Here is a 21589-nt window from a genome sequence, read left to right on the forward strand (position 1 = left end):
TTAGTACACCCTTTACATAAACTCTCTGAGTGCCTGTGACACGGTTCATTCGCTACCAGAGCTGTTTAATCTCAACTAGAAGCTCGCACCGGAGTTGTGTTTTGTTTTAAAGCGTCTGCAGGCGTCTGCTGGTAGCCTTTAGTAAATCTCCACTAACGTAAAATGACTTTTTTTAATAGAAAATGGAATACACCACCAAGAAATGATCATTGTTTATAAAATAATCCGTCCTTTTTGTATCTGTTTTATCCAATACAGGGCTGCGGGGGGGTTGGGGTCTATCCCGGCAGGCAGTGGGTGCAAGGCAGGGTACGCCTTGGACGGGACGCCAGGATAGGCTCTGGTCTCGCATGTGACCCTGTACTGGATAAACTGGTGGAGAAAACGGATGGGTGGACGTACTGTCCACCAAGCTTCTCTCCCTGTCTGTGTGTCTCACGGAGAGCAGGTTGGGGCATGTGAAAAAGACAAATTCCTAATATAAGAAATTGTATATGGGCAATTAAGTGATCTTGTATACAGTTTTCCTTTGCAACTGCTTAATGAAAACGTCCAGTTCAATAAAGGAACACCTACAGTACAGAACACCTTGGAGCCAGGTTAGAAGCATTGCAATCATGCTGTTAGTTTAATAATTAGACCAAATACCTGACTGATAGGCGAGAACGAATAAAAACTCTACTACGTAGAGGTTCACTACAGACAGTCCGCCTGTGGAAAATAAAACATCTTGCAAACTATATTATTAAAAAGATTTAAATTATTTAAAAAGCTAAGATTGTATGTTAAGGCAGTGAAGCGGGGATTATGTTTAGAACCATGAAAAAAGTTAGGGAGCTGCTATTTGTGAGTACAAACGGCTGGGGGAATTGTAGGAAACACCAGGCAAAGCAGGTATCTGGGGGGTATTGTACATGTCACATAGCTGCGATAAAGAACAGGACTAGGGCGCTGCACAGAGGCATCGTGCTATTGTTCCTGGTCTTTAGGAAGAGGCTTTAACTTCTACCTTGAAGTGACTCTGGGCTTTAAAGTATTAACGGTGAAAGCTTGTCTGTCCTTTTCTGAGTTTTGGGATGACCCCCTGACTTAGATGATCCTTTTCGACGGCGGTTTTCAAAGAAAACAACTACATTTCCCACAACGCACCAGAAACCCAACTTTATGATGACGTATAATACAGCGGTCTCCAGTGCTGTCATTGGAGTAACATTGCACACGCCTTTGTACTGTACTATCAGCACAGAAAATAACGGGCTCCTTTGTCTATACCATTAGACAATATTGTAAAACCCTTAACCCGTATTTAGTTTTGTGCTATCTACGATGACTGCACCTCTAAAAGTCTGCATTGTAGGGTCAGGAAATTGGTAAGTGCCTGTTACAACCTGATTAGCGTCGTACTCATTTTATAAATAACCTTTGGAGCTCGGTATTGGGGTATACCATGGCTAAACCCCATCTGAAGAAAGAAAAAAAAAGGCGATCTTCTATTTTGTAAATGGGTGTAGCTGACTAAACGTATGCTGAAGCGCAGCACCTAACGATATGAAACTAAAATGTTGCGCGCTGATTTATAGACGAACTGGTAAGCAGCTTTTTGTTTGCGTGTCATAGCCTCCCTAATCCCACGTGTGAGGAAAACCGTTTTTACAACACGGGTCCACGAGTTTACCGTGCGATTTTCCGTGGTAAAGCAACTTGTGTGCAGCCTGTGGGAGTGGTCTTCTTTTTTGTGTTTGTACAGTGAAGTCTCAAGGTGACATCTGTCCCGAGCTGGAGTTGCAACTCGATTCCATTTTTAGTCCTATATCTCCAGCCTCTTTTAAGAGTTCAGTGGTCTCCTTTTAGCTTCCAGTGATTTTAGGTCATCTGGCACAGCTGAAGCTACTGAAACTAGAAACAAACGTAATGAAATATCAGTTAAATCCCTAATGCATTATTCTTTTTTTTTACCCTTTTCTTCTGGACCAGACAGACCCACAACTTTGCAAAGTCTGAACACCTTGTTGCCCATAAACTGCTGCTACCCTGCAGCCTTTTGTACTGTGTAGCTTTGTGGAGCAGTACCCCTCCCCTTGGAGCAGGATCACAGACGCAGTGTGTTTTCGAAAGTCCTACAGTCCCTTTGCTGTATTATAATACTACCGTTGACGGAGCTGGGTTACAGATGACGATCTCTCTACTGTGTTATCTCCAGGGGCTCGGCCATTGCGAGGATTATAGGCCAGAATGTGCAGAAAGTGCAGAAGTTTGCCGCCACAGTCCACATGTGGGTCTTCGAGGAGGATATTAGCGGCAGGAATCTCACAGACATCATCAACACAGACCATGAGAATGTGAAGTACCTGCCTGGGTACAAGCTTCCTGAGAATGTGGTAAGAGAGACTACAGGACTCCCCTCTGCTGCATATACTCAGCAGAGTATATGAGTAGATGGAAAACATGGGAGTTAATGTCTAGACACCATTCCGTGTGTCATTCCAGGCAGTGTTTCCCAGATTTGGAGTGCCCCCTGTTTATGATACAACTGAGCTCTTGATTAATAAAGCTCGCAGAGCCCTTACCCTTAATTAAGCCGCCCTTGGCTCGTCGAGGCGGTCGGAGGATCGCTGCTGGACAGCACCTTTCAGTTCTTGCCCTGGGTTTTCCGTCAGAATCGAGTCAGAACTGACAGGGCCGATCAAGCACGTGCAGTGTCTTCTTGTCGAGCCGCCCCGCCCCTCCCCAGTCACGGCTTTCCACGGTCCGAAGCGTCCTGGGTGAGGTCTGACGATTGCACACTTTAAGTGCAACATTCCCTGTTTTAAAAGTCGGCAGTTTTGCGATGTATATATCCTAATGGTGCTTTTAAGTGCTTCCCTCCCAGAGTCAAGAAAATAAAAATCATGCTGCAACATAAACAAGCAAGGCTTTTTCATTAGTAGTTTCTTCAAGCTTCCTGTTTCCCCTTCTGATACAGTATGTAATGTGTCATGCTAAATGCAGTACTCATTTGTAGTTGTTCATCCTCCTTTTTGTTGGTATAATTTTGGAGGTTTGTCTAGTTTGCTGCTTACTGTATACCCTAATCTGATTGCTGATCTAAATGAAAAAGAGCAGGAGCCTCAGTTCAGATCAACGTGGAGCTCCACTACTTACATCATCATGCCAATTTGAGTATTCACGCTTTGTTTTCACTGTTTTCTGTTTGCCATCTTTCAATAAGATCGAAATATGTTACTTTGCGTGCCTTACTGCCTGCAGTTTGAGAATGGAAGTCTTTTCATTTGATCAGTGTTCTCAAATGCTCTGAAAATCTAGCCTGCTGTATATCGTATGCTCCATATCCAACCATTACTTTTTACTTGATTAAAGAATTTAAAACAGGTGAGCAAGGCCTGTCCTTTTGAAATCCATGTTAACTTCCCCTTAAATTAATATTGCTACACAGGTGATTAGTTTAGTTGTAATTCTTATTTTCTGTAAACGTACATGTAATAGAAGTCCACATTATAGACGTATAATCACTTAGTTCACGTTTGACACCCCTTTATTGACAGGTGCAACGTCATCTCTTTTCCAGTCGAAGCGTATCACTTGCCTTGAGTAACTGTTGGAAGTCTTTTGTTAATGGACTATAGATAACATCTCTTGTTTCCTTAAGTACAATGCCATCAGACCCTAGAGATTTGTTTACCTTAAGTGCTTCTAGTACCTATAACAAGTTTGCTATTATATAATATACTCTTCTCTCCTTCAGTTGCCTTAGGCCTGTCTATTTCGTCTTTTGTAAAGACCTGAGTGAAATACTTTGTTAATTTAAAAGATCAGCCATTTCCATTTCATTGCCAAAAATATTCCCTTTATTTTTTCTCAGTTCTTTTGCAGTTATATTACTGGAAACCTTTTTTTTTATTTTCACTATTATTTTCATTTTTCTGTCTCCTCTCCCCTATCTAATTTCTTTTCACTGGTGCTTACATTTCATTATATATAATTTCCTCGACTCATTCGTTTTGATATTTTTTAATAATTGCCTTTCCTCTCCTTAATTTTTTTTTTCGTTGGTTAAAACCGTTTTGGCCACTGGTAATGGTTCTCTCACCACTGTATTCCTCACTTGTGTTTAGTAAGGCTAGATCAACCTACACTAGACATTTACTCCCAGACAGAGTACGAAAGCAGCTGTCTTAATTTTATTTTCGGCTGTTGATAGCCATACCAGTTTTCCTGGTTTCCCCAATCTAAGTGTGGGAAATTGAATCTCCCATGATCACTATGTCTTCCTTTATACATATGGTCCTAATTATATTTTAAAAGACTGTAACAGAGGAAGTGGGCTCAATGACTGTTCAGGAACACCTATATTCTCAACAGAGCTTGATAGCTTTTTGTGCAAGTGTGTCTGCCCGTGCAGGTGTGTCTGCCTGTCCTCAGCTGCTGTTGCTCGGCTTTCCTATTCCCAGGTCGCCGTGCCCAACCTGCAGGATGCTGCGCAGAACGCCGACCTCCTCGTGTTTGTGGTTCCACACCAGTTCATCAGGAGGCTCTGTGACGAGATGGTGGGCTGTGTGTCTCAGAAGGCGCGTGGCATCTCCTTGATAAAGGTGAGGTGTTGTGCCGCTGCCTAAATCGCCAGTTGTGCCACTCTCCCCTGCATCCATCAAATATAAAAGCAAGAGTCCAAGAACAGCACAGAATGAAGTGAGCACATTACTTAGGGAAGGAGAAGATAACAATATCCTGTGTCATAAAATGCTGGAGCGCTTTACAAGGCTCAGTAGAATGAGCAGGACACTGAAGTTTGCAGAATGATGGCCTCAGTCCAGGTTTCTGTGGGCAGTCTTCCAGACAGATTTGTAAATGAGTTGAATTACACTTTCCTTTCTTTATAGAGCCGCCACTTTGAAGGGCTTTAAAGAAACACTGGGTCACATTCGGTGACCAGAGACATGGCAGTTAAGGACTTCCCTCACGTTGGCAGACAGGAAAGCTTTATTGCAGCAGTGTTAAATAAAGAGGTGTGACAAGAAAAGACTCCGAACAACATGACACGGGCTTTGAGTTTCTCCTTAATGCATCATTTCTTTTTAACACTAAGGTGAAACAAGCCCAGGCCTAGCTACAGTATGTGTGCTTGGAATAATCCGCGTCCTTTAAAAAGCTGCAGTGACAGGGTTCGTTCTGTTTTCTGTCTTTATTCAGCACACTCATGACCATTAAGCGTACTTAACATTTTGATGTTGTTTAAATTAATTTTCAAGTGGACTGGCTACCACTGAAAAATCATACCAACCCGTGTGAAGCTGAAGTAAGTGTCTAATGGCGAGACAAGTATGTGCGCAGTGGTGAAGGGTTCTGTGTCCTTTCATTGACATTCATCTTCCAATCTCCTCCTCGATCCCCTGACACACACTCCGCTGTGAGCATCGACACTTGCAATCTTAAATCTTCTGCTTAACCTCCCAGCAGTTTTGGACGACGCAAGCAAGTTTCATTTTCCTGTTATCTTATCTAATTAAAATACTAAATGCTTTACGATTAAATTTTTATTTGATGCTATTAAATGCTATTTCGATTTCTTATTTGTTTTCGCTGGAGAGAAATTATTTTGCAAGGACATAAAGGATTATAATTCTGATGTGGTGAGTGTAAAGTACTGTAAAAAAAAAACTTTGCTGATGAAGCTGCCATACTGTACATGAAGGATGATTACAGAAATACTTTATCTTTTAAAACTTCAGAACAGGTCAGTACATTTTAAAATTCTAGTGTGTTTGGAATCTTTCATAGATGAAGTTTTAGATTTTTTCCCCTTAAGTCTTCTTTTTTTAAATATTTTTTTTTTCCATGTGGAGTTTTAAAACCTAAAACAATAGTGTTTAACATCAAGAGCTATTCAGTGTGCTGATAACTGATAAACTGCAGGGTTACCATCTTTTAGCTAATTCTCATCAGATCTTAGCAGCTAATCATGGCTAGGCTAGGCAGCAATTGGACTGGAGGCCTTAAGAGAAAGCATGTATCTGGCTGAAAGTGGTGTTGGTGGACACATTTCTCTCTGAATTTAAAGTTTTGAGACATTGTGGTGACAGGGGCCCTGTGCTGTAGGAAATACAATCCTTCAGATGCCTTCAGACATGTTTAACAGATGACCTGGCTACTTTCTTGGGAAACATCCTGTGGTACAGATCATAAGAGTAGGGGTATCAAACCTAGGGTGCTGAATAAACTTTGCTCTGGTCTTATGTAAATCTGACCTCCTTAAATTCAACCTTTAATTCAACTACAGAAGCAATGGTCCGATTCTCTACTCGATTCTCTCTGTGGCACAAGTGCTGCTGTATTACGCGAGTCAATTTAAAAAAAATGGTGTCAAGGTTGATTATACTGTATCCTGCTTTTTGTTTTTTTGAGTAATATCTGGAGAACTGTTTTTTTTACTTCAAGAATCGTAAAGCTTCTTTACTTCAAGAATCTTGAAGCCTAGAAGCTTGAAAAGGTTCTGAAAGATACTTTAGAGCTGAGTTGTGGTGTTTTTTGTCGTTTTTTTGTGTTTCCTGCATCTTAAAATCTGGAGTACAAAACTTCTTTTTGGCATGCAAAGCTTGCTCCCTCGGTCATCGATAGCAATTACTTGATTTGCATCTTTCAATTCTGTGCACAGGGCATAGACGAAGGCCCAGAAGGACTCAAATTGATATCTGACATCATCCGAGAGAAAATGGGCATTGACGTTAGTGTCTTGATGGGAGCCAACATCGCCAACGAAGTGGCAGCAGAAAAATTCTGTGAAACCACAATAGGTAATGCAGTTACTACAGCCTTTTTTCTGTACAAAAACACAGCATTGTAAAAGACAATAGAGAGTTTTTGTGTATTTTTGATTAATGTTCACTGAACTGTGAGAATCCTTATGTAGTAAAATAATGGACCAGTTTGTGAATATGTAGTATTAGGTAAAAATAAAGTATTTTTTCTCCAAATGTGATAAGCCAAAGAGCAAGACATTCCTGGTTATAATTCTTTTGCTTTCTGGGAATCTTTTAACTTCAGATTCACCCAAGAAAAACAATCTTTCAGCTTGGCACTGTGCAGAACGATATCAAATCCTTATTGTCATTTATTGTCATTGTTTTTCCACTTCATCTGTAGGAAGTGAATGAAAACTACAATACAGGAGGAGTTACTTCTGGCTCTCAAGTGTTTGAGTGCTTTATGGTTTTTCAAAAGACTTTTACAGCCTGTGCAGAAACTGTGACAACACCAATTAGTTTTCCACAAGAGGATTAAAGTCATTAGTTGGTTCCCAGGGCTGTTGGAAGAGGTTAAGTGATTAAATAGATCAGGGTGACACTTTCTGGAATAAAATGTTTTATTCATCAGCATGTATACTTTTTATAATTGTCTTTGGTTAATGCATTCTTTTGCACTGCCTACAGTATGTGCATCGGCTGTGTATGGCCGCCCTTGAGATGATTAATCATGGGAAAACAGGTGCATTTCTTAATTTCAGGTAGTAAGAACATGGAGAACGGCCTCCTCTTCAAAGAGCTCCTGCAGACACCTAATTTCCGCATCACAGTGGTGGATGACGCAGACACTGTGGAGCTTTGTGGGGCTCTGAAGGTAACAGATTTCTTTGCATCACGTTAGTCTCCTGTGCACTGTGAAACTACTCCACACACAGGAGGCCCTTGTCATTGCAGCAATTAGTGTAGCCTGACATCTGCACTGTCTGGCAAAACACTTGCACTCCTGCTTCCCCATGGCCTCAATTGGGAATGTGCTTGGGTGGATGAGTCACCCCTGTTTTTAATGGGAGACTCCTGGGAAAGCTGAGGTTGCTGCTGATAGAGAGGTTAGTGGGGCCAGTAGGGGGCCCTCCAGTAATGCCCCAGTATAGTGATGTGGACACTATACTGTAAAAAGGCGCCGTCCTTCTGATGAGATGTAAAACCGAGGACCTAACTCTCTGTGGTCATTAAAAATCCCAGGGTGTTTCTCGAAAAGAGTAGGGGTGTTACCCTGGCATCCTGGTCATGACCTCCTAATAATCCAGGTGGGGCTGCACACTGGTGGGGGTGGAGGGGATCCCCATTACCTGAAAAGCGCTTTGCGCTGTGTGTCCAGAAAACCGCTGTATAAGTGTAAGGATTTATAATAATGAGACATTTATTGAGGCCATGTAGTGTTCTGCTCGGTACCGTATTATCTACAACCCAGGCTCACTGGTTTAGCACATTCCTGTGATTGTGCTCCAGATTTGCTTTAAGATCGTAGGGCAAGTAGCATCAGAGGAGACAGGGTCCTTGAATTGGGACGGTGAGGTATGGTAGCACGTTCCGTCTTGCAAAATGCCAGACTTAGTTATTCCTTTGTTGCTTTAAAAACATTGCTTCAGCAAATGTCGTTGTATCAGAATGAAATAGTTTTGTTTTCAATGAAATGGGTAAGCATTTTTTTGTATTATATTTTAATCTGAGTTATATTTCACTGCTATTCCGTAAAACAGTTTTTATTTAATGGACGGGAAGTGTCTGAATTGTCTCTTGGGTGTTTTATGCAAAATGGAATTATTTGATTTACAGAGCAATGTATTGTACTTAAAATGCAAAGGGGAAAAGGATTGTAATCAGGTCATCATGCCTGTGCTGAGCAAATCCTAAATTTCTGATAGAAGCAAAAGACAAGGAACATGATGCTAAATTTATTTTGAGTGCACTAGAGTGGGTAATTGGCGAATTATCATAAAAAAGAACTTGTCACTAAAGCAGTTTATCAGCAGAATTGGTCATACTTCACTAATCTCCTTAATTCCTTTCATCACTTGATTGGTTTCATTACTGTCAGCTGAGATGCGAAGGATTAATTTACTGTACATGTACTATGGTTACCTTTATAGTTCAGTATTCCAGGTAGCACAAGATCCAGATGTTTTATAAAGAACACATGACAGTGCTTGTTCAATATTGCCTGAGAGTTTGGCCCTTAAAATGCAGGCAAGTTATCAGTTTAAGGACATTCCAAAACAGTAAAGTTAGATTAGTGTTGTAATGAGTATGTGGATTATAATTGTTGGATAAGGAGTTGTCAAACCACTATAAGAAATCAGGTCCTGACAGCAGCTTAATATGCAAGCAAAGTCTTAAGTTAATTAAAGAAAAACCAAGTTTTCACAGTACGTATGTTTATTATTCTCGGGCACAGCTTGCTAATAGAGCCTGAGAATAGAGCTTGCTAAAATAACCAGATGGCAGGCTTACTTAGTCTGACAAATATTTATGGCAGTATATACGAAAAACACACCACACGGAATGGTTGCAGATATTTGCAAATAACAGTCAATGATTTGCAGAGCCCTGTTTTCAAGAGAAATTTCAGATTTCTGTCATTGCAATCTAGATGCAACACACCTTAAAGCAAAAGAGGTAACCTTCACCCTTTTAAACTAAAGGATCCTACCTAAGACTAAATCTCTTCTCTCTAAACCAATTTTAAAAAATGAATGGGACCATTTCCCCTATCCTGAACAGTGCATCACTAACTGTAGTGAGATGCCACTAGCCTGTGAAATTCAGGAAATCAGAATTTCCACAAATAAATCAAATGGAGTCCCATTTAGGAAGAGATTCTTTTTCTTCAGTGATGAAGGAGGAAAACCTCACCCAGGGTCCAGACTTCTTCTATACCTTTTACTCATGAAGAAGACTCAACAGCAGATGTAATTGTTTTTGCGAATTGCTTCTTCAGAGTGACAGCACACTTTAAAGCCATAAAATGTGAAAACTGTGCATGGGACTGAATACGTTTGCAAGGGGATATAAGCTGTAAATGGAGGCCCCGACTAGCTCTGTTGGTAGAGCACGAGACTCATCATCTCGGGGTAGTGGGTTCGTGTCCCACGTCCAGACCATGAAAAATTACTGTTACGGAAACAGCAACAGGATGATGGGGAAACATCCATAAGCTGTAACTGCTTGTTTAAACAGCGAGCTGTAGCACAGAATTAACTAGAGCCAGGAGAATTCTTTAAATTGAATTTCTTTTTCCTCTGGAAAGGATGGGAGATGAAGATAAATCCCCCCCCAGGCCAGACCTCTGCTCAAACTCTGTCCAAGTGAGTTGTCAGGGCAGGTCAGAGCAGTGTGGAAGCGAGCCTTACCTGCTCCCCTCAGCGTTTACACAGACAGACTAATGGGATGTACAGTAACTCTGTATTTGACAGTGCTATTGATCAGCTCATTTTGTTTATTGATTTGGTATTGAACTGTACTTACCTACTGTCACGGACGTCCAAAGGGACTAACCGTGGGGAGCAGGAGAGCGGAAAAAGACCCATATGCGTAGCGGCGAGACGGGAAAAAGGCCCGGGCTCATAGTTCAAAGAGTTCAGGAATGCCGTATAGAAACCTATGCCCTCAGGGAGCGGACGTGGGGCGCCCTGGTGCTAGGCGGGTCTCAGGACATCCGAACATCAATGCTGAGCGAGGACAGAGTGGAAGACCCGGAAATATATAGCCCAAGGGAAAGAGAGGGACAGGAAGGACAGCAGACCTGAAACTAGGGACAGGTCAGAGAAGGAGCGCCCTCTGGCAGCAGAGGGCGTGACACCTACTGTATCAGTTATGTTTGACTTCCGTTTATTGAATACTGATTCATTCTGACAGTTACCAATTCAGATTCCAAGTCATGGAGTGCTAATATTTATGTCTGCAGTTCCATGTTATTTTTATTATAAGCAGTCATTAAACTAAGGGATGTTATGAATAGTAAAGTTTCTAACGGACAGAGGTGCAGCGTTTGTGACTGTTAAAACTGAATTGCCGAAAAAATATTAATTTGCAAGCATTCCGATTCTTTTCCCACTGTTTCATGTGCCTCCAGCGTCTGCTCTGTTCCTCACAGGCACAGAGGAGGAGGTGCTTTCATGACTGTCTGGGTTAAGGCCGCAGGTGATAGGACTCACCCGGGCCTTATCAGGATCACAGTCAGTCTGGTGCTTTATTGCTTGAAATAACAAGAATGGGATTTGAAAGTAAGAAAAGAGAGCTTGTGTCATTTTCTTTCTTGTTGCGGCAGTGTAATGAGAAACAGTAGGACACCCAGCTGCACTTACCTGATACTCTATTGAGCACTTAATTGCTGCCTCCATGTCCTTGAAGACATGCTTTTCAAGTATTCTGCAGGCAACCACAGTCTTAGTAAAATGAGTAAAAGCTCTCCAAGCTTGTCCTTTTCAAACAGATACATAACCACTGAGAAATCTACTTAAGTGATGGAGCTCCTTTTCTGAAGCACTGTGATTTCATAATGCTCACTGATTTATGCACTTATTCCCTTGAAGTTCCTTCTGAAGTAACAAGTAAATGAGAAGGACAGTTCGGCTGTCTCAGATGAATACCAATTGCTTTAACCTCCTCACTGCAAAGCTGGATGTTTATTCATAAGGATGAAAAGCTGCTGTAAGATTAACAGTATAGGTGGAAAAGGCGTGTAAACTGAGGAGCAGTCTGTGCACAGATTTAGGAATTTGGAAGCTACAGAACGTCCTCCTGTGGAAACCTAGAAAGCCTAAGACACAGGTGTATGTACTGTTGTAACAAACAAATAAGTACTGTTGTTCAAAGATTATAGGTGCAAAGCTCCAGTTTTATGAAGCAAACTTCAGCTGTTTCTGATGCAAATTGTTGCCATGGTAATGGGGGAAGGTCACCTGTGTTTGGACATTCTCCAAACCTTGAACACTTTGAATGGCTGGTCTCATCTTCCCATCGTTAGGAAGTCTGTAGCTCGCACTTGGAATCTCTCATCGGTTAGCTCCCATCACTGCCTTTACTCAAAAGTGCGGAAGCATGGAATTTTTTGCACCGAAAGAAGTCTTTGTACAGAAAGAAATCAGTTAACCCTTTTTTCACATCTCATATCTTTCTTTCTGCCAGACCTGACATTCATTGCTCTCAGTAACTTTATTGGACTGATCCAACACAGCGTACGTTCACAGGCCTGATATTTTTTCGCAATGTGTCGGCTTCAGCAGCTGATGGCAGTACAGGTACGCCAGGTGTGTGAACTGAGAAGCAGAGCCGGGAGCCGCTGTGAGGTTGCTTGACTGTCCCCTCTGCGCCCCTCTGCCCAGAACATCGTGGCGGTGGGCGCCGGCTTCTGCGACGGCCTGCGCTGCGGCGACAACACCAAGGCCGCCGTGATCCGCCTGGGCCTGATGGAGATGATCGCCTTCGCCAGGCTCTTCAGCAAGGACGGCGCCGTGACCTCCGCCACCTTCCTGGAGAGCTGCGGCGTGGCCGACCTCATCACCACCTGCTACGGGGGCCGCAACCGCAAGGTGGCCGAGGCCTTCGCGAGAACCGGGCAGGTAGGCCGGGCCCGCGGGCCTCGCTGACCGCTCGTCTTCTCGTCTTCCGAGAGGGACCTGGTGATCGCGGCGCGGGAAGAGGCAGCTTCGTGCCCCGTCAGGGAATGAGCCCTGCTTTGCAGACGTCTTAGACGTGTTGCGTTGTCCTGCTCTTCTGAGTTTTCTCGTGTGATCTACTGAAACGTTAGTCGTTTGAGGCCAGGGTTCCCAAGCTCAGTAACTGATGGGCCTCGTGCCTTTTGTTGTTTTTTTTCCTTCAACCTAAATAGTCAATTAAACAGTTAACCTCAATATATTCTATATTACACATATGTTATAGATTCTCTTGAGGTCATCTATCCAAAACATTGTAGGTGGGGTTGCCTATAAATCACCTCAGAGCCTGGTTAGAAGTTCTACAGTAATGCATCTGGTTCAATAATTAGACCGCCTGTGTAACTGAGAACATGGGTGGAGACACCAGGCCCTCCAGCAGCCATCTAGTCCCCAGTAGTTAACCCAGTAGTTAACCCTGATGCGTCTTGTCGTCCACAAAGCCCTTTACCTCTTATCTGAATGCACAGAGGAAGAAATGAAGTCAGCGACAGCGGAGACCTTGTGGTCGGGTTTTTGGAGTTGGCGATCAGTGTGAATTTAAGATGGTAAAAAGACAACTTGGGCCTCTTCTCCTCCAAAGTACCCTGTATTGCTATGAAAGGTATGATATAGCGCTGAAAAAAGAAGCTTTGAACTGAAGATGCAGGGTGGAAAACCTGGAGTGGCGTGATCAGGTCTTGTCCGTCGAACCCGTGCATGAGCCGCCGCTGTGCCGGCGTCAGTGTGGATTGAAGCCTGCCTCTCCCCGGCAGAGCATCGAGGAGCTGGAGGTGCAGATGCTGAATGGCCAGAAGCTGCAGGGCCCGCAGACCTCCGCGGAGGTGTACCGCCTCCTCCAGCAGAAGGGCCTGGTGGACAAGTGAGTACCTGCCCCCCGCCTGGCCTGTGCGGGGTCCTCCGATTCCCCCGGGGGCTCAGGCGGTCTTAATAGATAGATAGATACTTTATTGATCCCGTGAGGGAAATTGCACCCTTAATCAGCACCCTGTTGAAGAAAAAGTAAAGTTTTTTTTAAGATTTTGATCTACAGAAAGAACTTTGTTTCCCCAGATTCTGAGGGCATGCTTTTTCCCCCCTTACCAGGACGTTTGTGGATATGAGACTCAAGATACTATTTTTTTTTTACTAGCACCTCTGGATCTGTCCATACAAGTGTGTCTAAAGCTGATCATCTATTAGTCACCAACACTACAAGCTGCAATCCATGACCTGGACCACCCCTTGCAACTGTGCAAGGGGTGGTCTTGACGGTCACTGATTATACTGGCCTTCCGCAGTGTTGGGAGCAGTCCAATCACAGACTCTTTTAAATGTCGTTTAACATTTTACGTTTTCCCGTTGGCTGGAAAACATGAGTACGGGTATGCTCATGCTTTATCTGTTACATTCATTCATTGCAGTGTGAATTCATTGCTACCTACATTTTCCCCAACGCTGTATGCTGAGAGCATACCACAGCACGCTGGCAGCACAGGACAGAACGCTTGTTTCCATTTACAGTGTAGAGGATATTCTTTAGTCACTCACCTTGTGTGATTTTCATGAAGTGGGCTTGAGATACACCTTACAATAAATCATGTTCAAAACAGGACTTTGCCTCAGGAACAAGTAAAGTAATGACATGCATTAAAATGACATTTCAGATAAAAGAGTGATGCTGACATGCTAGTGAAACCTCTACTCAGCTGGTATAAAACATGCAGGGTGCAGGATTCTCTCCTGCAACACACACTGAGCCATAGTTTGAGTACTTAATGTATTCTTGTCAAGTCTGACCTCTAGCCTGGGTTATTTATCAGTGCGCGATCCAAAGTCATACCCATGCTTGCTCTGTATGTTCAGTGTACAAATAATCCTTTATCTGCTAGTCGCTCTATTGCAGCTTCAGACAATTTTCAGACTCTGCGGCGAAGCGCTTTACTGCCCTGACACAATGTCCGAAGGGCAAGATGAGCCACAGGCCGAGGAGTTTTTTCAGCTCAAAGTCGTGTTGGGTTACGGATACTCCCTAGTGACTTAAGCTGAGAGCCTTTTATTGGAGGCAGCCCTTTTACGGTGAAAGGATGTAAATTCTGGTTTCTCCTCTCAGCGCTAAGCAGATTTCACACACTGATTGGGTTGAATAAATGTGAAGAAGTCAGTCAGAGGAAACTCCTCTCAGCCCTGCTCGCTTATCTGAAGGATGTAGAACTTTGGATCTGAAGGAGACGGTATAGTGTCCTGAAAGACAAGTGAACTACAGTAAATCTGCTGTTTCAAATAATAATGATCATTCTGATCCACTGTTTTCCCTCAATGCCTCTAGGTTTCCACTGTTCACGGCTGTCTACCAGATCTGTTACGAAGGGAAGCCAGTTCAAGAGATGATTTCCTGCTTGCAGAGCCACCCAGAGCACATCTAATCGGGTTTCTGGCACTGCGTCCACCTTGCTGGGCTGCTCACGCTGATAAGCCTGGCCAGTGTCTAGCTGGAACAGTGCTGCAGTGAATGGGGTGGAGTGGTTAGTTATAAAATCAGATGCTTGTCACCTCAGCACTGGGGAAGCATAACATTTCAAATAACTATAAAGAAAAATCATCCTGTGTTTCTTTTCTTTATCTGGTACACTTTTGAGTGCATTACAAAATACTGTTTACACTGTAAATGAAGTAGTACAACTTTGGTTTATGAATGAGTGTAATGTACTATTGTTTTTTTAAATGCTGCTTTTTTACTTATTTGATAATACAGAGAAGCAGACGAAGAAATGTGTCAATTTCCAGACAGGATTGGAACTACAAATTAATAATTCATTTTATAAATATACAGTATACACTGTTCAGTGTATGTTTAATTTTCACTGTGAAATACAAGGGTTCTTTTCTGATTTCCTTTTATTGTCTCTTGTGGAAGAGTATTTTTAAGAAAGATTTCTTCAGGTTTTCAATTCAATTCTTCAGATGTTTTTAAAGTATACCTACAGTATAAGTAATCATAATATCAATTATAAGGTAAGGCTTTGGATAACAGTCAAAGTGTGGAGTAAGATGCACATTCTGAAAACCAATTTTTTATGATCTTCGGCAGTGGTTTGATGTTTTGAAATTAGATTTTCAATAAGTTTCTTTCATTAATTATACAGCTCTGTTTTCTAGCCTGTTTTCTCACAATACACTAATTCCTGGGTTTTTGTTGTCGTTTTGTAAACCTAGGTTACATTTCATACTGTACAAACATCTGCAGAAAGGATCTATTATTTTTAAACAATATGTTGCAAAATTCAAGTTCTGACAAACTATAAATGGGGGATATTGTATGATACTTCAGATTAGTTGCTGCAGTAAAATGTAATTCTAAGCTGTTGATCTTGACTGCAAAGTTAGTCCTTCAATCAACAGCTGGGAAGAGTGAGACCCAAAGAGGGCCAGTTTTTATCGAATAAAACCATGGGAAACTGTGAAAAAGTCTGACCTGGCAACCTTTTATTCAAAGGCAAATAAAGACTTATAGACATTGCTTTGTTCAATAGACCCTCAGGTCTCCAGTTCATAATGAGAAAGCTTTAGATTCCTTTAGATGTGTAGCTCTTTAGTTGAAAGAACAAGCCTTACTTGCCTTGTCTTTATTGGACAAATGAAAAAAAGACGCTTTATTTTTCAGTTGTATGGCGCACATTCTGTCCAGCTTCCAGGAGACGTGCATCACCAGGGATTTGTTTCCTTCGTGTACCTTATCAAAATGTATTTCAAAAGCACCAGAGTTTTCTGTGAAATAACTTGAACCAGTCACAACATTGATAGCTTGTGTCTGCAGCTCGTTAAAGTCTTTAAGTAGACTCTGAATATACTAAGGAATGTAACATGACATTAATATGTAATTGGAGAATTGTTATCAGTAAGATATAATTCTGTTTTGTATGAATTCATCCTTACGTTATTCACTGTTTTATGACTCTGGAAAATCCTTCATTGAACTTAAAAATTATATGTGCAACATGTTTGTTGGAATAAATACTCGTGTAATTCTGTTTTTCATGGCTCATTGTGTCTGGTAGTATTTCATTTATTCTATTGATTTTTTTCTGTTTTTCTCAGGTGTATGAAAGTAAAAAAGTTCACAGTAAGCCCTGATTAATTGTTGAAATGCAATGCACAGATCTTTATGCTCAAGATATGATCATTTTTTGAAGCATTTTATTTAGTTCAGATCTTAATTCCTTCAGACTTTTAAGGGTTACAAAAATGACTAAATAGTCCTGTATATTTCTTAAGCATAATAAATTGTATATTTAGATGCCGAAACAGGTTTTCAACCTTTTGCAAAAAAAAAACAAGAAAGCGCTTTTAATGTTTTTTAGAAATGCCAGTGCAAACAGCGCCACCTGCTGGCAACGGGATAGATTTATCCAGCAGAGAACTGTCGGCTATGAAAAAGAATTGAAATTGCTTTTGACGGGGTTGTGGATCCCTTGGGGCTTCTATACCAAAGAAGTCTCAGTATCCAAGAACATGAAGGGACAAGGGATCAAACAGTTACTTTCAGAATCACTGCAGTGTTGGTCTCTTTTTTCCAAAGTCTAGAATTTGAACGTATTTTAATTCCACTAGATCTAGACCTTTCAGTTTTTTTTCTCTCGTCTGATTTTTAAAGACAAACGACACTGGATTCATATCAATTCTCCTCTAAATGACAAACCAGAGACATGGATTCATCTAGCTAGAACAGCTTTAAGAAGGTGACAGCTGAAAAATTATTCAACTTAAGAAAAGAGAAATGTTCTTTTTAGATTCATTCTTGAGTGTAGATATCTTGAAAACCTGAGTTTACACAATAATACCCAATTCTAATGATGGGTTTACACATGACATGTTTGTAGGTGCTCTACAGAATTTGATCAGGTAGTTTTTGAGAAATGGATAGTGATTAATAAAATATTTTGAATCTTTTTTTAATTAAAATCAGTTTATTGATGGTACCACAGCACCGAATAACACATTAGACACATTGCACATATTGTAACCTTTTGCAATAACTACTTAAACATTTACTCAGCTGCTTTGTAGAAGCTTTACATAAGGTATTTACATCCAATGAATATTAATATTAAATTGTATTCTTTATATAATGTTCATAAGGTAAAAAAGGTACATCTTCAGAACTATGAAGACCTCAAACATGACCGTCAAGTGATACTGCATGTGCCTGTCCTGATGCCTTTGGAGAAACTAGGATTTCCTGATTAATTTAGATCCAGACGCTTAACTAAATATTTTAAAATGTCTTGGAATAGACCCAGATTAGGAGGGCTGTGTGTTAAATATCCGAGATATGAAGACGGGAGATCTGGATGATTCCCCAGTATTGCAACCTCCCAGGTTAATATGCTTAATTAGCCTTGGAAAGGATTTACATGAATAAAATCAGTTAACTGAACAGGAATCAAGCTGAACAGGAAGGGTTATCCTTACCAGTTCCCACAAGAGTACCGAAAAATGTCACAGATAAATGTGCTCTGTCTCCTCTTCTGTTACAGCATGTCTCACAGCAGCCAGACCAAGCTGTCCTGTCCTCACACGTACATTTCTTGCTCTTTACAGTTCTCCAGATGGGACCTTCCTCTGCACCCACGATGTTCAGCGTTCCTAGAAAGTAATTCTGATCAGGATAAAAAAACTCCCTTTTTTGGATGAAAGTACAATTATTTTTGTAACATCACATTTTAAAATAATGAACCTTTACAACTCCATCTCGTCAAAATGCCGAACACAAATGCAGCATGACATTTCATACGGAGCTGGCTGGAAGGGGAGAACAGATTGGAGTTATTTACTTCTGTGCTTGGAAGTAAAGGGCATTGGATTTGTATTGATTACCTTCTGACACAAGAAATCTAATATTAGGGGCTCCAAGGTGACACAGGTTTAGAATTACTGAGATTTTAAGTATTACTGACACACCACAAAATGTTCAGTTCAACCGTGATAACGTTTGGTAATAGAACATCACATTTTGTTTCAGTTTTTTAAATGTATAGTGGCCCAAAAAAATATTTCACATACACCAATTTGTAATTGCCAGCTATCAGGTATTCTGTCTCCATAGCAGGCCATGACAAGCATCTTGAAATACAAAGGCCACATTCAGACTTCCAGTTATTTCTGTGCTTAGATCCGATATTTCTTTATCATTTGCCAATTCTACACTGTACAGGTCGCAGTTTCTATAAAATGTGAGGAAGAGCTAAAATTGTCCAAGCAATGAGATAACTGGATTAATTTTCTGACAGCTTGGCTAACATGAAAGTCAGGGGGGGGACAACAAGAAATGAGACTTCCAATACTTCAGAGTGTCCCACAGAACGAGCACAGGAAGACAGGTGAGGAACTGCTGGAGTTGCCATCGATTTTAAACTGCTCCCCAGTCTGCCACGGGACACCTCTCAGACAGCCCAGTCTGAGCGCGGAGGTCGCACAGTGCAAGTCAGTCTTCCTCCTCATCCTCTCCGAAAGAAAGCAGACTGCTGTTTTTCACTTTTCTCTGCGGGTTCTCCCTCTTCTTTTCCACTTCCTTCTTCTTCTTGCTGGAGCTGGCTGTGATGCCCTGGAAGGTTCCGGAGCTGCGTTTCACTGGCTTCCTGAACACGATCTTGCCGTCTGCAGGAGCGTCGCCCTCTGCCGGACAAGAGCAGAAAGAAAACGTGAAGCAAACTGGCCGTCATCCTCACAGGGATGTTCAACAGGCATTTCCTCCCAGGGGCCTGGGAAGACAAAGTCCAGAAGATTCTGAAGTTGACCACTGAATCACCAGTTCTTAACGGCCTAAATGTAACTGTGATTGCAATGTAAACTGGTGTTTTGTGATTATTTGGAGAAATATAATGATTAACATTCAGTCCCCAATACATATCTTGCATGCCTAAAGAAGCACTGAAATATTGTGGTTTTCTTCTTTGTGCTTCCCACTCTACTTAACTTAACCTCTACCTCTGCACACTGCACACTGCACACTCAAATCACTTTACATTATTTGCTTTCAGTGAATTTCAGTTAACTCCTGGTTCTGAAGGGCTGCTGTCCTGCGATGTCCAGCGAATCTTTATGTTGTGCACTAAGCCCCGTAGAAGTGTGTGAAGATCTTCACATATTTCTGCTGAAATGGTGCTGGGCAGAAGGTATACCTTTAATCTTCCCAACATGTGGCCAGACATGTGGTCTCTGTGGCTTGCCTGTGCTTCTCAAGATTTAAAACTGTCACTTAATATACACAGAAAAGTAAAAAAAAAAACACACTCAGCTTCCAACAACTGCAACAGTCAACAACAGGCCTTAATATTAGTCTTAATATTCCTATTTTACACATTACATCTCTTATGAAAGGGCAAAAGTTTAAAAAAGTGGCACTTTTCAGCCCCACCTGGCAGACGACTGCAGTGCTGCAACATGCGTTCAACCATGTGATGTATGGAAATCTCTACACACATTACGGGTTGCACAATGCAGTACACAACACTGTGTTTGAACCACTTTCATGTTTAATTGTGTTGCTTCCTTTGCTAATGCAGAACAGATTAATAGAGCCGTAACCAGTTGGATGTAGTGTATCTCAAAATAGTATCCAAATAAAATATCGGCACATCATCATCACCTACAGCAGACAGATTCTTGGTTGTATGTGTACCCTGGCGTATAGCAGCTTAAGATCACTTTATTGGTCATATACAATTTCTTGTATTAGGAATTTGTCTTTTCACAGACCCCAACTCTCTCTCCATGAGACACACAGACAGGGAGAGAAGCTGGGGGTCAGAGCGCAGGGTCAGCCATTTATACGGCGCCCCTGGAGCAGCTGGGGTGGAGCACGGTGATAAAGGAGAGGGACATACCAGCTTCTCCTTTGAGTTCTCCTTTAACCTTCATGACCTCTTCAGCTGTCAGATCGCCCGTCTTGAGGACAACCACCTGTGGCCGTTCATCCTCACGGTCACTGTCTCCGCTGTCATCAGCCACCGCCGGCACCTCCTGTCTCTGAAGAATCAAAACCCAGCGAGCTGCCTGGAGTCACTTCACGTCTATGTCTAAACTTGTAAATGTATGCATGAGCGTACTTTTAGCTGAACACATCAAAAGACCCAAGATTAGTAATGTACATTACACCACTTTATTCACTACAATTAATTTGGTCTTAAAATTAGACGGCCCGTAGATTAGCTCTGGAACCGTTTAGTTGTAGGATGAAACAAGGCGACATAATTTCTGGGACTATTTGCAGTTGAATCAAACAGATTTTCGTCATTTACTTACCTTAGTATCGATAGTTGGTCCCTCTTTGTAGCCAATATCGTTCTTAAATTTCCGGAGAAAGGATGGCTCGGTGGGCTTCACCCATGACACCTGGTTTTTCTTACTCATCCTGGATCTTTCTGCTGACTTAAACAGAGAATAAAAATCTGAAACAATTTTAGAAGCTACTCGACTCGACTGCACGACACCGCGGTTACAGGAACGGCTTTGTTTGCATGAAACGTCATTCGCATGCGCCCGCTGTCTGATCAATGACGGCTTCCTACGTCTAACTGCTGAGACGGAGGCGTAAGATTGGAATCGTGTTGGTTCTTAATAATGCCCTAATGTAATTAAACTGTGGCATTAATGCAGACGTAACGTAATATTTGGATGAAGCGGCTAGAAGATAAATGGATGGATAGTGTAATACTCATATGAAAATCGAGAAAAAAACACCGTGTGGGAAAAGGGGCGTCATACTGCATACTGTAAATGGCAGACCCTGCGCTCTGACCCCCAGCTTCTCTCTCCCTGCCTGTGTCTCATGGAGAGCAAGTTGGGGTATGCGAAAAGAAATTCCTATTGCAAGAAATTGTATATGGCCAATAAAGTGATTTTATCTTATCTAAAGTTTTATCGAAATTATTCTTCACCGTTATTTAAACCCATTATGTATCGTTTTTTGTGTAACTTCCTGTAAAAATGTCCCATAGAGCTGTAAATATTGTCATAGATACTGTTATAAATAGTGTTATAATTAGTATCCTTTACAATAATAAGAAAATGCATATGCAACATATTTTATGCACCACGGCATAGACAAAATTAATATTTTATTTCGTACGCCAATTCAAAACAGAGAGTACAAGAAAA

General features: G+C 41.6%; 2 protein-coding genes across 2 annotated transcripts; one reads left to right on the forward strand and one right to left on the reverse strand.

The window, feature by feature from the left end:
- The first annotated feature begins 1175 nt into the window (after positions 1 to 1175).
- On the forward strand, positions 1176 to 16471 carry gpd1l (glycerol-3-phosphate dehydrogenase 1 like). The gene is made up of 8 exons (XM_088602095.1): positions 1176 to 1370; positions 2201 to 2378; positions 4449 to 4589; positions 6650 to 6788; positions 7499 to 7611; positions 12122 to 12358; positions 13207 to 13313; positions 14760 to 16471. The coding sequence occupies exons 1-8, from the start codon at positions 1327 to 1329 to the stop codon at positions 14854 to 14856; spliced, it is 1056 nt and encodes a 351-aa protein (XP_088458221.1). The 5' UTR covers positions 1176 to 1326; the 3' UTR covers positions 14857 to 16471.
- An 897-nt stretch (positions 16472 to 17368) lies between these two features.
- Positions 17369 to 20972, reverse strand: kiaa1143 (KIAA1143 ortholog). The gene is made up of 3 exons (XM_088602096.1): positions 20735 to 20972; positions 20317 to 20458; positions 17369 to 19105 (listed from the first exon to the last, which is right to left on the reverse strand). The coding sequence occupies exons 1-3, from the start codon at positions 20840 to 20842 to the stop codon at positions 18915 to 18917; spliced, it is 441 nt and encodes a 146-aa protein (XP_088458222.1). The 5' UTR covers positions 20843 to 20972; the 3' UTR covers positions 17369 to 18914.
- Positions 20973 to 21589: the final 617 nt, after the last annotated feature.

This window comes from Lepisosteus platostomus, chromosome 12, assembly GCF_059453375.1.
Source record: "Lepisosteus platostomus isolate fLepPlt1 chromosome 12, fLepPlt1.hap1, whole genome shotgun sequence".
Taxonomy (NCBI): domain Eukaryota; kingdom Metazoa; phylum Chordata; class Actinopteri; order Semionotiformes; family Lepisosteidae; genus Lepisosteus; species Lepisosteus platostomus.

What these genes read in the sequence shown, in the direction of transcription:
- gpd1l (XM_088602095.1), top strand. Translation starts at nt 1,327, where the DNA reads ATGACTGCACCTCTAAAAGTCTGCATTGTAGGGTCAGGAAATTG. An exon ending in ACAAGCTTCCTGAGAATGTG is followed by an intron (nt 2,379 to 4,448) that starts GTAAGAGAGACT and finishes TCCTATTCCCAG; the next exon opens with GTCGCCGTGCCCAACCTGCA. An exon ending in GTGGCATCTCCTTGATAAAG is followed by an intron (nt 4,590 to 6,649) that starts GTGAGGTGTTGT and finishes TTCTGTGCACAG; the next exon opens with GGCATAGACGAAGGCCCAGA.
- kiaa1143 (XM_088602096.1), bottom strand. Translation starts at nt 20,842, where the DNA reads ATGAGTAAGAAAAACCAGGTGTCATGGGTGAAGCCCACCGAGCCATCC. An exon ending in GACCAACTATCGATACTAAG is followed by an intron (nt 20,459 to 20,734) that starts GTAAGTAAATGA and finishes TTGATTCTTCAG; the next exon opens with AGACAGGAGGTGCCGGCGGT. An exon ending in AGAACTCAAAGGAGAAGCTG is followed by an intron (nt 19,106 to 20,316) that starts GTATGTCCCTCT and finishes CTTGTCCGGCAG; the next exon opens with AGGGCGACGCTCCTGCAGAC.